The 17558-nt window shown below is 44.4% G+C and overlaps 1 protein-coding gene across 1 annotated transcript in view; it reads left to right on the forward strand.

Moving 5' to 3' along the window:
• Dsg2 (desmoglein 2) overlaps positions 1 to 17558 on the forward strand; it is a 43792-nt gene that overhangs the window by 567 nt on the left and 25667 nt on the right. The window contains exons 2-5 of the mRNA XM_051163159.1: positions 10593 to 10628; positions 12285 to 12419; positions 16602 to 16763; positions 16871 to 17015. Coding sequence (XP_051019116.1) covers positions 10593 to 10628; positions 12285 to 12419; positions 16602 to 16763; positions 16871 to 17015 — 478 coding nt within the window. The remainder of the gene's footprint in view (positions 1 to 10592; positions 10629 to 12284; positions 12420 to 16601; positions 16764 to 16870; positions 17016 to 17558) is intronic.

Here is a 17558-nt window from a genome sequence, read left to right on the forward strand (position 1 = left end):
CGCACCCTCTTGCAAGTTCGCTAAAGTTCCTGAAACTACTGATAATCAGTGAGCCGGGAAACCAGGAAAGACATGAGTTCCTAGAGTGAAAAAAAAAAAAAAAAAAAAAACGACAACTAAAAGTGCCTTCTTTAAAAGTATTGTTTACAGAGTTTAGGGGTTTGCTCTTAAAGGTGCATTGGTCTAGCCTGAACGTTTAGTACTTTGCCCGTATTACAATAAACGTGTGTAGTAGTTTTTATCATTTAGAAGGAAATCGAAGCCACCTTCTAAAGAAAAGGTTTTTCCACAACAGAGACGCGCTTCAGACCGAAGGTCTAGATTTCTTTCTTACGTTTGGTTTCTACGCTCAACTTGGATTTTTAAATGGCTGTGTTTGTTTGTTAGCTAACGAAATTGCATATAACTTAGGAATGTCTGTGGCTTGCGGAGATTTGCCAAGTGGGTTTTGATAAACTGTGGGATCATATGGAAACAACAAACAAACAAAAACTCACCATTAGGTTCAGAGAGATTAAATTACAAGATCATACCTTATTTTTTACATCATGATTGACATTTAAACGGTATGCGTACTCACTCTATTGGAAGTTTTTGCCTCTAAATGATGTATTTAGAGTTGTGGTGATTGAAGGAGGAAAGGGAGAGAAATAGGGAAAGAAAGAGAGACAGACAGACAGAGTTGCTGAGAGGCATTGTGATACAAGAGAAAGGGAGAGAGAGATCCTGGAGTGCTGATGGGATAAAGGAAAGAGGTAGATTTTTTTTTTTTTTTTTTTAAGGCAAACCAGAAGAAAGATGAGTCAATGCAATCCGCAGAGCGCTTGGACCCCAGGAGCCGCAGGCTGTTAGGACAGCCCGCTCTCTTGCAGTTGGGTTTTGCTTTGCCCATGCTGTTGAGGTCATTTTTCATGAGATATTCCTGTGATACAATCTTGGACTCTGTTTTGACCTGAGGAGTAACTTCATCCCCTTATGCTGCTGTATCCTGGCTAAGGGGATGCCAAGCTAGCCTGCCTTGTCTCACCTAGAGTCCAATGTTAATCCTGTCCATACAAGAAAAAAAAAAAAAAAAAAAAAAAAACTCCCTTCAATTTCCACATGCAAGCCAGGTCATAGACTCAAAAAGGAACAGCTAAGGTTAGGCTTTCCATTTTAGCATTTTATGTGCCTTTTTGCTTAATTAGACAGTGCTGGGCTACTCCTTTGAAAGGGAACAGAATCTGCAGGCTGTTCTATGTGTTTCTTTCTTTTTTTTTTTTTTTTAAGATTTTATTTGTTTATTATGTATACAGTGTTCTGTCTGCATGTACAGAGGGCACCAGATCTCATTACAGATGGTTGTGAGCCACCATGTGGTTGCTGGGAATTGAACTCAGGACCTTTGGAAGAGCAGCCAGAGCTCTTAACCTCTGAGCCATTTCTCCAGTCCCTCAATGTGTTTCTATAGTGCTTTTTCTGATATAATCTGAAGGGGTGTGGTGACCTATTAAGGACAGTAGGCATTTCAGCACTCTGTTCTCAGTTATAGAAGGTTGGTAACGGATGGGAAATGGTGGGTCCTTCATAGGATGGATGTAAATTATAGCAGTTTGGTCAGTTCAGCCTTACATAACAGCATTTACTCTACAGATGGGGGTGGGGGTGAGGGGTGGCAGGGGGTGGCGAGTGATATTTGGGACTAGAGAGTTCAGCTGCTGGAATGTTTACCCTGCAAGCAGGAAGACAGAGTTCAACTCTCATACCCAAGTAAAAGTGCTCATGGGCAGGTGCACTCTATAATTACAGTGCTAAGGAGGCAGAGGCAGGCAGAGTCTCCCTGCAGCCTGATGGCTGGCTGCCTGGCCCAGCCTGCTCGGCAAGCTGCATATTTAATGAAAACCCTATCTCCACATATATAGGGGGAGGAGGTCTCCCTCAATCACAGACATAGGGGAGGGGAGAGGGGGGGAAGTGGGAGGGAGGGAGGGAGGAATAGGAGGAAACAAGGGAAGGGCTAACAATCGAGATGTAATATGAATAAATTAATAAAAATTAAAAAACAAAAAACCCCTGTCTCCAAAGGCAAAGTGGGTGGGCGGGGTCGAGCCTAAGGAACAACCCCTGAGTTTAACTTCTGGCCCCCAGATCTGTGACCTGCACAAGCATCACACACACACACTCGCAGAGAGAGAGAGAGAGAGAGAGAGAGAGAGAGAGAGAGAGAGAGAGAGAGAGAGAGAGAGAGAGAATCTTTTCAGAACATTATAGTTTGACTCTACCATATCATTGACCCAGCCATTCAGCTAGCAGCTGCCCCATCTGTGGTCACAGAGCCAGGAGCCTCAGTGTCACTTCCACAGTCTAGAGGGCACAGTGAATGGAATGCATAAGAGCATACATGTCTGTGCCTCGCCCCTGGCCACCCGCAGAGCTAGAGACTAGACACCACAGGCAGGCTGAATAAGGCTGCTACAAAACCCAGCCTCATCCACATCTTTGCGCCAGAGAATGTGGCAGACATAGACACACCGGCTCCTTCAAGTGTCCAGAGAGTCCAGGTAGGTGAGCATCAGAGGCCAAAGTGCTCTAAGCTTTCTGAGCGTGGTGGAGCTCAAGAAGTTCAGTTTTCAGACTGGAGTTTTGGATTGGAGATGCTTTGTTAATAAAGTCGGTGCCTATATTGGTTTTGTTTAAAAAACAAAAACAAAAACAGACCTGAAATCTGTTGGTCCCAAACATTACAGTTAAGGGTGCCCAGCTCAGACTGGCTGAGCACACGTGTTGAGCACTGAGCCGTGCCGGCGAGCCAGTAGTGGTCTTCGGCTTGTCCCTTCAGTGGCACACCGCAAAGTAACTATAGAATGTCACCCAACTCTGTCAAAATGGCAGAAAGAGTTTTCTGAATAAAGCCTTAAAGTCTTCTTCCTCTTCAAGACTAGGATCTCTCCACTGTAAAGCTATCCACAGAAAGAATTCAGGGGGTGTCTAGAAATGTGGGGACATAATTATACATGTATTCCCAAATGCAGGGACCTATGTACACATGTATTCCCATTTGTCTGTAGCTGAAATTTCCCATTGAAGTTATGGCTATGTGACCACGTTAGCAGAACTTGTATTTTCATAGTATGGTTCAACGTTTTAATATATTAATCACTTCAAAATACCCTTTATCTTAAATATCACTACTAGACTTTAATGTGAAATTACTGTAACATTTGTAGTTTTTAAGTTCTAAAATAATTTTAATATACTTAGGCTTTTAATGCAATATATTGTATACTGTAAAAGTAACTTTTATTCTCCTGGCTCAATTGTTGTCTGGGAGGCTTACTGCCTCCTACTACTAATCTAGGCCTAGTCCTGGAAGTTTCTAGTCTTCATATAATGTAACCGAGGCCTAGAATGTTTATGTTTTTGGCCTCTGAGACTTACTCCTTAATAAGCTCACCCTTACTTGTTCTTTCTGAGCTCTGGCCTGGCTCGTTCAACTCAGCTGTTCTGGCTCAAACTCTTCTCCCAGCTGACTTATTTAATCTGGCTTCTCTCCAGGCCCGGAATTGCTCCACTTGGCCTCAAACTAATTCAGCAATCTGCTCTAATCTGGCTTCTTATTTTCTGGCTTGTTCCATCTTCACCCGAGTTCTCTCTCTGCAACCCATCTCTCTATTACTGTCCTGGTAAAACTGCCTCCTCTCTCTATAAAACTTCCTCTTAAGTAGCTTCCTTTTCCTCTTTCTTCTGGCAAGAGTTGAACAGATTGTCTTCGATCAAATCTTCTGCCATTCAATTAGACACCACTTTCAAACATGGGTGCTTCCTTCTACAAACTAACTTTACCTTCATTTGGGATTAAAGGCATGTACCACCATACCTGGACCTAAGCTTTTCTTTACCTGATACTTGCTCTATACCAGGCTGGCCTTGAACTCATCTGCTTGCCTCTGTCTCCTGGATTAAAGGCGTGTGTGTATTCCAGCCGGATCACACAGACCTAGAAGATCTTTGGATGTGCTTGCTTGCCAGACCAGCCATGTTCTGAATTAACATTCCTCTACAGTATACATTTTTGTTGGTTTGTTCTTCGAAACAGGCTTTCTCTGTGTAGTCCTGGGTGTCCTGGGCTCACTTTGTAGACCAGGCTGGCCTCAAACTCACAGTGATCCTCCTACCTCTGCCTCCCAGAGTGCTGGAATTATAGCTGTGTGCCACCACACCTGGCTTACAATATATATACTAAAACCATTCTCAGAGGGATAGACTGTGGGGGGGAAAGTATTAGGAGGAGGGATTTTCTGATAGGTGCCTCAATTTTGCCTTACCTAAACTTGTGTTTAGAAGTCAAACTCCATGTTGTGGATTCAAATTCAGCTTCTAGTCCTGAGCTGATGTGTTTAATAACATATCCTTTCGCCAGACTTAAAAAAAAAAAAAAAAAAAAAAAAAAAGGCGGGTTGGGGGCCTCTAAAACTGGATGGCCTAAAGCAACAAAAGTTTGTGGTCTCCCAGTTCTAGAGCTGGGAAATCCAGCTGTCAGCAGAGCCCTGTTCCCTGCATCCCTCTGTGCCTCTGCCCAGCATCTGACAGCTGGCAGGCTGTCCTTGACACCCGTCTGCAAAGTCTCCCTCTAGTCCTCCCATCTTCACATGGCAGTTTCTCTCTTGTCACTTTTTGCTGTCACCACCACCCCCCTCCCCCGTGTGTTTGTGGCCAGGGTTTTTGAGAACACCAGTGTAACTGAGTGAGGTTCAGCCTCAGGAGATCAGCTTGGCTAAATCTGGATAGACCTTTGTTTCCAATAACCTTATTTCCAATTCATTAACATTTCAACACCTTCCTGGGGGAGGGAGCACAATTTAACAAGTGGGCTCCACAAATTACCAGCAATTAGATAATTATGCTACTAAATTGCACAGAGTTAAGAATAAAGTACAAACTGCATGGTAAGCGTTGATGCTTGTACAAATAATCAAATACTTATGAATTTTGAAAAAGACATGTGTTTTGGTTTCTAAAAATTAGTAAGTTGGAAGATGCCAACTGTAACAGTTTTCTTTAATTATAAATAAATGAAAGTATTTTGCCTGGAAAATGAGGCTGTGTCAGTCAAAATTCTCCCTTATGTAGAGGGATTCGTAGGTTAAACTCTAAAGGCCGAGGTCTAGAAAGATGTTTCTGTAGGAACTCCAGTTGACCCTAGTGTAGGAGTGAGAATTACTGGTTTACAGTTTCTAAAACACTTGAAAGTCTACCAGTGTCTACATGGGCAAAATAGTACACATTAGAGCTACACATAAGGGCGCACACCCATAATCACAGCACGTGGGAGACTAAGGCAGTAGAGTCATGAGATACATGCTAGCCTGAGCTACATTGTAAATTTCAGATGAACCTAAGTACATAGTGAAACCTTGTCTTAAAAAAAAAAAAAAGAAAGAAAAATCGTATGTGGGTTGATATTTTTAAATTTTCTTCAAAAAGTGTATTTATTTGTGTGTGTGTGTGTGTGTGTGTGTGTGTGTGTGTGTGTGTGTGTGTGCACGCGTGCGTATGTATACCACAGTGCGCATGTGGAGGTTAGAGGACACCTACAAGCATCCTCTCCTACAATCTGTAGGAGAACATTGGACTTGGCACCAAGCACCCACACCACTGAACTAACTGCCTTTCTGGCCCCTGAGTTGATACTTAAAACAAACAAAAACAAACAAAACAAAACAAAAAAAAAAAGTCAAATTCTATTAAAAATGCAAATCTAAACATTGGTTTATTTTGTGCCTGTAGGTAGACACCACGTGGCTTCCAGTACTCACAGGGGCCAGAAGAGGGCGCTGGGTCCTCTGGGTCTGGAATTACACACCAATTGTGAGGCACTGTGTTGTGCACTGGGAACCAAATCCACCTCCTCTGCCAGGGCAGCAGGTGTTCTTAAGCACTGAGCCGTCTCTCCGGGTTCCCCAAACTCAGATGCCTCAATTGAAAGCACACGTGAGCTTTAAGTGTTTTTTTAGCCTCCCGTTAACACAGCTTTTTCTCCATGGGTGCCACAAAGCTCAGCTGCTTTGGAGCATGTTTAACCATATGCTCTGTCTGCGATGAAGGAGACCTCCCCACTTAGTCCTTCCTTACAGCTCACAAGTATACCTCGTATGGCGTTAAATGTTTTTACTTCAAAACTCATTGACTTTTTTTTTTTTTTTTTTTTTGCTAAGTGAAGTTTGATAATTAGTATGCAGGAAGTTGGGGTGCCAGGGTGTATAACACACAGTGGTGATAAGACAGGAAATGCCTATAAGGAAAGAAACTAGCGCCGTATGACCACTTAGTGCTAGGCAGTGTGCTCCACACAAGAAGTCTATAGCAAAGGCAGGCACGTCCTGCTCGGTTGATGCGTACTGTCTCATAAGTGACGATGAAATGACTAACTTCCCACTGGGTACAGATCAAAGTAGTGACTAACACAGTGCAGAATGAGCGACCAGCCCAGCCCTGGGCGTCCCGGGCGGGATAGGAGAAGAATGGCAAGTTGATGAGATGGCAGAAAGAGGAAGAGGGAGAACACACTAGGTTGAGAGGACTATGCCAAGGAGATGGAAGAGTCCACGTTGCCTTCACATAGCATGTGAGGCAGAAGAACATATGGGGGTCTAGGTCTCAGGCCTCCAAACTAACAGGAGGAGCCAGAAGGCTCCTTGCCAAGTGGGCGCACTGAGGAGGCATGATGCTTAGCTTTGCAGTGCTGTGAACAGCATGCTGACAGAAGGAATGGTTTATTGTGGCTCTTGGCTCCAGAGGGCTCCGTCCATCGCCCCATTTTTCTGGGCAAATGGGATGAAAGGATAGTCAGTGGGTGCGTCACTGGGAGACATCGTGTGGGGCTAGAAGCTGGGAGGAGCGTGGGTGGCAGCAGCTGAGAGGGAACAGACCCCAGGACCATATATGATTAAGAAGGGTAAGAAGTAATCCCGTGGCCAGTAGCCGGCGTCTCACTGACCTGGGAACCCCCACCGTTTGCTGTTCCCTAATCAGTTTGTCGTCTTAGCTTAACATAGCTCCAGTCTGTCCTCTGAAAAGCTCTCCCTCAAGCCTTAGCCTCCTCTGCCTCCTTCTGGTGTCGGCCAAGGCCATTGCCCAGTGACTGCCCCTCTTTCCGTTTCTCCTGCCTTATTCCTTAAACCTTCAAACTGTCTCCTGCCTTTTTTTATTGTGCTGTAGTACCGGCATCGTGACAAATTTCCTGTTCTAAGGTGGTAAGTCACTCCTCATGATCAGTGAAGGCGCCTTGTCTGATTTTCCCACTGTGTCTGATTTTTCTGCTTGGTACCATCATACAAGGGGCGCTAGCTAGACCCAGCACTCTTTCTGTCGACTTCAAATCTCTGTGTCCTTTGATCTGTGGGTTCTCCTCCCTTCTCCTATCTTCTCCACCCTCTCCAAAGCCACACCCATCACCACCTCCTCCCTCCCAGCAGGAAGTACCTTCTGCCTCTGCACGTTCCACCCGCAGTTAAGACTCTCCCTCTGTGGCATGCGCTTTCCCCCATAGCTTTTACTTCCAGAAGCTCTGGTTAGGCATGGTCAATCGTGGTAGAAAACTAGTAGATGAAAAGTTTAAGATATAAACAATTCATAAAATGTAAATAACTTTCATCATCGTATGCCACTATAATTGTTATTATTAGCTGTGTGCATCTCTTACTATGCCTAACTTATGAATTACAGCTTTCTGTCTGTATGATGATGTCAGAAGTAATCTCAAAGACACAGGTGAGGACCTGCCCTTCCCGGGAGGAATAAGCACTTCCTTATTCTTTCCTAACTAAGCTCTGAGAGTCATCAGAGTGGTGTCCTTGTTGCATGTGCCTAGAAACTCACTAAATTTTTTGGACGCAGAAATGGCCCTTCCAGATGAGCTCGTTTCTTCTTGCATTTGAGAAGGCAGCAAAGCAATCTGAATTGTGCGAAAGAATTTGTGAATAAAACTGGAGATCATTATGGGACGCAAAACAGATCAACGTCAGACAAAATTGCATGTTCCCTCTCACCCATAGAATCTAGATTTACATAATATCTATGTGGAAGATAAAAGTTTTGAGGAGGATGGCTGTGAGGGCGAGGAAGAGAAAGGGACACAATAGGGCCACGCACATACGTCATAAAAGCAGAAGCTGCAACTGTCTGGCGGGAAGGGGAGGACAAACAAGAAGAGGCTCGGACAGTGGAGGAGGGAGGTAGAACGGAGCGCAATCGTGTGCATCTATAGAATGTCACATGACACCCATTACTTTGCATGCTAACTGGAAGAAAAAGAAAAACATAGAATGCCCAGATAGATTGAATAAGAAATACTTGACACACACACACTTCACAGTCATGAATTATGTGTGTGCACAACAGTCTCTGGGTGCACTCACACTCTCCTGGTCACGAGACTTGCAGTGGGGAAGGGGAGTGTGAACAAGAGAACTTGATGTTTGTATAACAGCCCTCACCCACCAGTAGATGGGGCTGCATAGACAACTACCTGCGTCCGCAGGCTCACAGGCTCACACCTTGCATCCTTCGCGTGGCAGTGCACGGAGCTGCAAAGAAACGTAAAGCAAAATATACCTAATTTCATGGTAGAATCCTGCCCACGTGTTCATGCGGCTCTCCGAACCCTTCCACATTGCCTGTCCACCTTTCTGGAGACAGTTGTTAACAGGTCAGTTTCCAGTGGTTCCTGAAGTCCACCTTCCTGGCAGGCTAGTGCCATCTAGTGGTGGGAAGAAGGCTGCATCTTTTTTTGACGGGGGGTGGGGGTGGGGGGGGGTTCGAGACAGGGTTTCCCTGTATAACAGCCCTAGATGTCCTGGACTCACTCTGTAGACCAGGCTATCCTCAAATTCACAGCTAACTCTGCCTCCTGAGTGCTGGGATTAAAGGCGTGCCACCACGCTCTGGCTTAAAGGCTGTTTTGGTTTGTTTTGTTTTGTTTTCTTGGATTTTTCGAGACAGGGTTTCTCTCTGTGTAGCCTTGGCTGTCCTGGACTCTCTTTGTAGACCAGGCTGGCCTCGAATGCACAGTGATCCACCTGAAAGGCTGCTTTCTTAAACCTCAGTGAAGACCATACAGTTTCCCTCGTTTTATTTTTCAAACGTAATTTTCAGAGATAACTGCACTGCAAGTAAAAATTTTTAAATGATGGAAACAGCACACCATTCTTAAATGTCAAATAAAATAAAGCACGCACACACTTTAGCTTCTGCTTTGTCTGCTTTCAAAGGCATTCGTGGCTGCTGTTAGAGAAACGAATGATAAAAAGGTAAAAGTTTTTTTTTTTTTTTTTTTTTTTTTTTTTTTTTTAATGATAAATGTCCGGCGTCAGCGCAACATGTAAACCTGAAGGAGAGATGTAATCCACAGGGAAAAGACCATTTAAAGCGCTCTTGGGGCTAGAAAAATGGCTCACCGGTTGAGAGTGTTCGCTGTTCTTGAAGAGCAACAGTTAGGTTGCACCTACGTGGGGCAGCTCACAGCTGTCTGTAGCTCCAGCTTTGGGAAATTGGACACCTTCCAGCACCACAGGCAGCAGCACGCATGCGCACGCGTGCAGTCTCTAAAGCAATCCCATTGGCACTTATAAGGTGAAAAACCTTCTTGTAAACTCACAGCGCCTTAATCGCATCACTCAGAAGTCATGTCTGCACACAGCTCTCTGCATCATAAGGATTGTGAATTAATTGCCCAGGCTCTTGTCTTTCCTTGCTAGTCTGTGGTCTTTAGGCTGTGGCTTTCGAAACTGGCCGTGGAGGCCTTGATGCATCAGTAGTACCTAAAGAGTAAATAAAAATACATGTTCCTGGGCCCCACCCCACACCTATTGAACAGGAAATGCTCCGATGGGGCCAAACAACTGTTATTATAATTTCAATGCCGCCGATTGTGAAAAGCACCATTCACATCTCCGTATGATGAAAACTGAGAGTAGAAAGGATTAAACATTATAAAAGCCTAGCTCTGTTAGTCACCGCGATGCATCTTAGAGAATCATTTAGGAGTGTTACTAAAAATCGATAATGAATAAAAGTTAATTTCGACTTTTTGAGGTTTCGATTAGTTTGTCTAGGAGCTGGCCGAGATAACATAGAACTTCTTAGGAAATAAAAATTCCTTACAGGATGAGATGGTACAGGTTGGCTTTCGCACAGCATAGCTCAATTCATGTTTCAAAATTCTGAGTCAGTAAAATGGTACCACATAGATGCCTTCCTATTGGAGCCAACTTCAGTGGGGAATTCACCTGAAGGTACAGTAGTTACTTTGAGGCTAGCCTGGTATCTAAAGAGCAGACAGGAGACTGTGGCAGGCAAACACTTTGCAGGGGTCACCTGTCAGGTATTGACCGGGTTCAGATGCAGAGCCCATAAATTAGAAAGTAGAGTCCAGAGCCCTGCTTTTCCCTGTGACTGAGGACTTTCAACATTAGCCACCATGAAGACAACAGTTGTACACTTAAACCAACTGTTGAGGGCCATGTGTGTATGTATCTGCATCAAGTCAGGGACTCTATGTGTAGCCTTGGCTGTCCTGGACTCTTATTTTTAATGTCTATAATTTTATTTTACAGGTCTGCTTGGACTTTGGAAATGGACTTCACTTAGAGGTGAGCAACTAAAGGTGGAGGAGGGGTTGTTGGGACCCAGTGCCTTAGATTTCTGGTGGACAGATGGCTATGCCTTACTAGATGGGAAATCTGCACCTCCTTAGACTTTGACCTTCCCATTCAAACAAGCACAGAGGACACACAGCAGAGAATGCTCAGTGCAGTGATAGATGATTGGTTGATTGATAGATAGATACATAGATACATAGATAGATGATTGATAGATAGATATAAATTAGATAGATGAAAGATAGATAGATAGAAAGATGCCTTGTAAGGCTTGGTACAGCACACTTCTTTGGTCCTAGCACTCGGGAGGCAGAGATAGGTGGGTCTCTATCAGCTGGAGGCCAACCTGATCAACATAGTGAGTTGAAAGCTCTTTACCCATGAATGTGAACTGTGGCTATGGAATTGTGGGAAGTTTCCCTGAGCCATTACCAAGGAATGAGTAAAGAATAGGACTTCCACAGTTTACATTGTAAGTTTTAGCATTCTCATCTGTTTCTGAGAGAGGGAGGGGGAGAGAGAGAGAGAGAGAGAGAGAGAGAGAGAGAGAGAGAGAGAGAGAGAGAGAGAGAGAGAGAGCAAGCATGAGGCAGGTGGGTAGGAAGGGAAGGAGGTGCTCAAAATATATTGCATGAAAACTTGTCATTGAAAAAAGTTTTAAGGGGCTGGAGAGGTGGCTCAGTGGTTAAGAGCACTGTCTGCTCTTCCAGAGGTCCTGAGTTCAATTCCCAGCGACCACATGGTGGCTCACAACCATCTATAATGTGATCTAATGCCCTCTTCTGGCATGCAGGCAGAGCATTGTATACATAATAAGTAAATAAATAAATAAATCTTTAATTAAAAAGAAAAGGGTAGGCCACGGTGGCACATGCCTTTAATCCCAGCACTTGGGAGGCAGAGGCAGGTGGATCGCAGGTGAGTTTGAGGCCAGCCTGGTCTACAAAGCAAGCCCAGGACAGCAAAGGCTACACAGAGAAACCCTGTCTCGAAAAAAAGAAAAGAAAAAGAAAAATGTTTTAAGCCATAATTCACATTTTGTTAAGAAACAAAGAAAAATCAATGACTAAATAATTTAAAATAAAATACATGCTTATTTAGAGCAACAGATGAGAACGATGAGGTGAGCCTGGTATGGAACCATTTCTAGGGTTACATGGACAGCCTTACATGGTGGAGTCAAGTTTATGTCAGCGGTTTCTGAAGAGTAATGTCCTAAAATACACAGTCATGGATTTTTAATCCAAAGAGTCATCACAGTACATGAAACTCAGTTGTCAGCTAGTACGAAAAGAAAGCCCTGGTATTGTTCCTAACCTGTAAGGGACTGGATTATTTGTCGGCCTTTTGTTAACCTCACTTTGGAAACCTTTTCTTCCTATAGAGAGCAAACCCTGCCATCTTTCCAGCTGGGAGGCCACCTCTCTGCCTGAGGAATTTTCTAGAATTTCTTCATTCCCTTTATGAAAGTGAAGCTTTGAAAAACTTCAAAATGTATCTTAACTTTTGCACTATTTTGCTTTTTAATCAATTACATTTATTTTAAGTAATACCTTAATATGTGCACTATTTATAAGTTTAGCGAATTAATAGACTATCTCACCAAAGCCTCAGGGATGTGCTAACTGAAGGTTATACTGTTGCCAGGTCCTCAGCCCCAGAAGCAAAGACAAGCAGCTCCCTAAGCACCCTCACTTGGTGCGGCAAAAGCGGGCCTGGATCACAGCCCCTGTGGCTCTTCGAGAGGGAGAAGACCTTTCCAGAAAGAACCCAATTGCCAAGGTACCAGCTGCAGAGGAACATGGTCATGGTGTGTGTGTGTGTGTGTGTGTGTGTGTGTGTGTGTGTGTGTGTGTGTGTTTAAGGCGGTGGTGTATGAAAAAATGAATTTCCAATATAATGAAAATCAGGTATGTACATATCAAGTTTTAAGATACTCGGGATGTATTTGAAAATGACCAGAACTTACCTTTGAATAGAAAATACAGACGATCCAGCATCAATGACACTTAATTACACGATTCAATTACAACTTGAAGAATCTGACATTGAGTCAGTCTTGGCCTAATAGAAACCTTACAATATGCAAAAAAAAAAAAAAAAAAAAAAAAAAAAAAAAAAAAAAGATAAAATCATTAAAGTCAAGCAGCTGCAAGGAACTGAGTTGTGAGGAAGAGTGACTGCGATGTGTGTCCTTGCCTTGGGACAACCCTGTATACTGTCTTCTGGAATTCATGATTGACAGCTCTCCTTTCCCTCAAAAGAAGTCCCATTTTCAAATAAAGGTCCTGGTGGTACAAGCACGGAGTGCTCTAAATTCCAAAGTTAAGTTCTCTGTATGAACCTGGATACTCCACCCCCTCCTGCTTGCCTCCTTAAAGCTAATCTTGTATTCTGACCATTCTGTGAATAGCACTTTAGTCTAAGCCAATGGCCGGGGGCTGTTGAGCGGCCCTTTCACAGAGCTTGCCTAAGACCATCGGAAAACACATGTACTTACATTACAATTTATATTAGTAGCAAAATTACAGTAGGAAGTAGCAACAAAATAATTTTGTGGTTTGGGATCACCACAAGATGAGGAACTGTATTAAAAGTGTCCTAGCATTAGGGAGGCTGAGAAGCATGGGTCTAGGTTTTCTTTCTCTTTCTCTCTCTGTCTCTGTCTCTGTCTCTGTCTCTGTCTCTCTCTCTCTCTCTCTCTCTCTCTCTCTCTCTCTCTCTCTCTCTCTTTTCACTGTATTCATTTGTTATTTTTACATTGTTTTAGTGTGGAAGCCCCACAACCATGTGGGGATCAGACACCAACTTGTGAGAATCTGTTCGCCCCCTCTGCGTCTATGTTCCAACACTGAACTCAGGCTATCAGCATGACAGCAAGTGCCAAGCGAGCGCCTTTGCCCACCGAGCCATCTTGTTGAGCCTCCTTAAGTATTTTCACAGTTTTACACATATTTGCAACAGTTGCTTTTTCCCTCCCTGTTACCCTCTGCCCCCCCCCCTTCCTTTTCCTTTCTTCCTACCTTGTACCCCAGTGACTACACTCTGAGAAGATGACACCATCTCCTCCAGCAACCACAAGCAGTCCTGGGATCCGCAGGAATGGTGGGACTCATGGACCCCGCTCCTACCCACGATGGAAAGGTGGAGAGCCCCATCTAAGTTTCAAGTACACAGAAAGAAAAGAAAAAGGGAAAGAAAAGGAAAAAAAATCTAGCAATTGTTATCAATTTTACCCCCAAAAACACAGCACAAGCCACCCACTTCTCTTCAGACCCACTGCCAAAGCCCTTGTCACATCTCTACCTCTCACTGGTCTTCCTGATGTCACTCTTCCCAAATCCTCACCCGAAAGAAGCCCATTCTCTGGAATTTAGCAAGAGCAAACTTCAGAAAACACAAACCAAGGCACGTCCACCCCATTACTGAGGCCCTGAACTCAGTAAATGGAAGGGCACAGAGGAAGACTCACACCCCCCCACCCCCCGCCATTGTCTGTAGAAGCTCATGTGACTGTTGACTTTGGCCCCTCTCCGTCCTGGATTCCCACCCTCAACTTCACCGGACACACTGATCTGGCCACACTTCACTGCAGCCTTTACCTGTCGCACTTGTAGTTCCTTCTTCCTAGAGTCCCTTCCCAACAGGGATTTTCAGTACATGACATCATCACATCTCTGCTCAAGGGTCACCTCTCTCCACCCGACTCTTTGTTCTCTTATGCTGGATGAATTTGGCTTACAGCATATTTAACTGCTAGACATTGGCCAGACACCGCTTGCTTATTCTCTGCCTCCCTGGTGAGCATGGGGCTTGGTTCTTAGAGGCTCTCAGTCCCGCCTGGTCCCTGCATGTGCAGTGGGTGTCGGTGAACATCATGTAAAGGTATACTCCCCTGCATCCAAGTTCGATCTTCAGCTTTCCAATCTTACATGGGAAGGGCTCCTATAAGAGAAATACAACTATAGAATCAAAAACAACAGTTTCCTTTATCTAGCACCATGCTGTATTTACTTTGTGTTTTTTACAAACATGACGGTTGTTTTTATTTTTTTTTAAATGGATATGTGTGTTTTCCCACATGAGTGTGTGTATAACCACATGTGTGCAGGGCCCATCAAAGCTAGAAAATGGCATTGGATGATCCCCTGGAACTGGAGTTATAGACGTTCGTGAGTTACCCAACCCAGGTCCTCTGCAAGAGCAGCCAGTGCTCTTAACCAGTGACCCATCTCCCCAGCCCCACCACATCGTTTTTATAAAAACCTCCTACAATCTAGACGTTCACCATGGCTTCACGGAGCAGCGTGTGCCTATTTTCATTTCAGTTTGGTTTTGGTTTCTCAGTCATCCAGACTGTCTTTCAATAGGTTTCCATAAAACAAAATGACTCTTAAGAGTTTAGCGAGTGGTTTCTGTTCTTATTAATTTTAATCGTACACGTTGTTAAAAGCAAAAAATTTGTATAAAAAGCAAGGGGCTGGAGAGATGGCTCAGTGGGGAAGAGCACATGCTGCTCTTGCAAGGGACCTCAGTTTGGTTCCCAGCACCTCAGGTGCCTCACAACCAACTGTAACTACAGCTTCGGAGGATGTAACATCTCCCTCGGGCCTCTGGAGGCCTCTGCACTCCCATGCACAAACTCCATGCCGCGGCCCCCTCTCCACCCGTCCCACTACATGCATAATTATATGCATACATAAAATACACCTTTAAAAGTACTTTACACAGAAGGCAAAATACCTCAGGAAATTATCCCCCACTGGTCAAACTCCCCGTTTAAAAGCACTGCTGTCACAGCAGCCGCACCACAGTGCATGGTGGGAAATTGTGGAAAGAATGTGTCATTACTCCTAAGGTTTCAGTAGTAGAGGGAGCTGGTTGGGCAGGTAGAGATCAATGTCTTCAGTGACATGTGAGGACAGGTGACAGGAATTGAGAAGCCTGGGGGGCAGGCACTCAGGGAAACACAATGAATGAAAACATGGGAAGGAATAAGAAGATCACCTGTGGAGAGCAAAGAGGATGACTGGAGGGGACCCAGCAGGTTAGAAATAGTTATTGATCTGCTGAAGTATTTATTCCATGCTGGGAAAGTGCGTAGCTGTATTCAGCCCCATCTGGGAAGATACCCTCTTCATATCTTCCAGGCGTTTGAATGGATTTATGAAAGTCATTTATGATTCTGAAGTTTTTACTGCATGTACCACATTTAAAATATACTCCTGCTAAGTCGGGTATGGTGGCCCATGCCTATAATCCCAGCTCTTGGGAGATATACCCAGGAGGGTCAGGAGTTCAGGTCATCGTCAGCCACAAAGCAAGTTGGAGGCTAGCCTGGGCTATGTGAAATCCTGTCTCAGAAGACCTACTTCCAGTGAGTATAGCTCAGTAAAAGCTCTCTACTAGCATGCAGGAGTCCCTGGCTTCTACCGTAGTACACCAAAGAAAGAAGAAAAAAAACCTACTTCCCCTCCAAGATGTACCCCCATTAGAGCTTAATTATACAGTAGTCCTAAGGCTGGAGAGATGGCTCAAAGGTTAAGAGCACTGTCTGTTCCTCCAGAGGTCCTGAGTTCAATTCCCAGCAACCACATGGTGGCTCACAACCATCTATAAATGAGATCTGGTGCCCTCTTCTGGTGTGCAAGTGTACATGCAGGCAGAACTTCTGTATACATAATAAGTAAATAAATCTTTTTTTAAAATGTTTTGTACAATAGTTCTAAAAAGTGAGCACTGTCCTAACCTCCCTTTCACAGATAAGAAAACTCGGCCAAGGAAGGCTGAGCGACTCACCAGTGTCACACCCTTGTGTGTGCTGAGATGAGATCGTGGCTCCCTGAAGGCCACCTGTCTCCTATCGGTACCATGACATCTTCAAAAGGACTGTTGTCATTAGATGTTTTCATATACGTTATAAAGGTTTTAGCTTGAGATGTGCCTCTGCTCTTTTTACGCTAGATTCATTCTGACCTCGCAGAAGAAAAAGGAATAAAGGTCACCTACAAGTACACTGGGAAGGGGATTACACAGCCACCTTTCGGCATATTTGTGTTCGATAGAAACACGGGGGAACTGAACGTTACCAGCATTCTTGACCGGGAAGAAACGCCATTTTTTCTGGTAAGAAGCAAATTACCACGATTTGCCGTTCTTTGGGGATAATTATGACGTGTTTTATGGCTATATTATAGCAGTTGACTTACTGTAGCAAATCTGTTGCTGCTCAGCTGACAGCCTACGCGCTGGACTCCAGAGGGAACCACCTGGAGAAGCCCTTAGAGCTGCGCATCAGAGTTCTCGACATCAACGACAACGAGCCAGTGTTCACACAGGATGTCTTCGTCGGGTCCATTGAAGAACTGAGTGCAGCGCGTAAGAGTGCATTTCTTCCTTCGGCTCTATGTGCGTGCGTGCATGCGTGCTTTTTCCGAATGTGCACCGTGCGCATGCAGGTGCAGGTGGCGCCCAGAAGATGGCGTCAGATCCCCCTGGAACTTGAGTGACAGGCAATTGTAAGCCACCTTATGTGGGTGCTAGGAACTGAACCAGAGTCGTCTGCAAAAGCAGCAGCTGGTGCTCTTAACCTCCAGACCCAAACATATGTGTGTGTGTATGTATGTATGTATGTATATGCAGGGAATATGCTCAACTGGTCATTTGCCCCCCTATATAAAACACAAAATATTAATAAAAGTTGAGTATTACAGAAAGAGCGATAATAAACCCATGGCTCCAAGTTCAACCTCTTTTATTGCTGTAAATTTAAAGGACCTTAAGACTCATGATCTTTCAGAAAGGATGGTAGATTGACACAACCAGGTAGGTTCTCCACAAGGCTCCCTGTAAGGGGACGTCAGCCGTAGACACTGTGCAAAATGGGCAGGGCTTTGTTCTAGTAAAACTTTTATGAGCAAA

The sequence above is a fragment of the Acomys russatus genome, chromosome 20 (assembly GCF_903995435.1).
Source record: "Acomys russatus chromosome 20, mAcoRus1.1, whole genome shotgun sequence".
Lineage (NCBI taxonomy): Eukaryota > Metazoa > Chordata > Mammalia > Rodentia > Muridae > Acomys > Acomys russatus.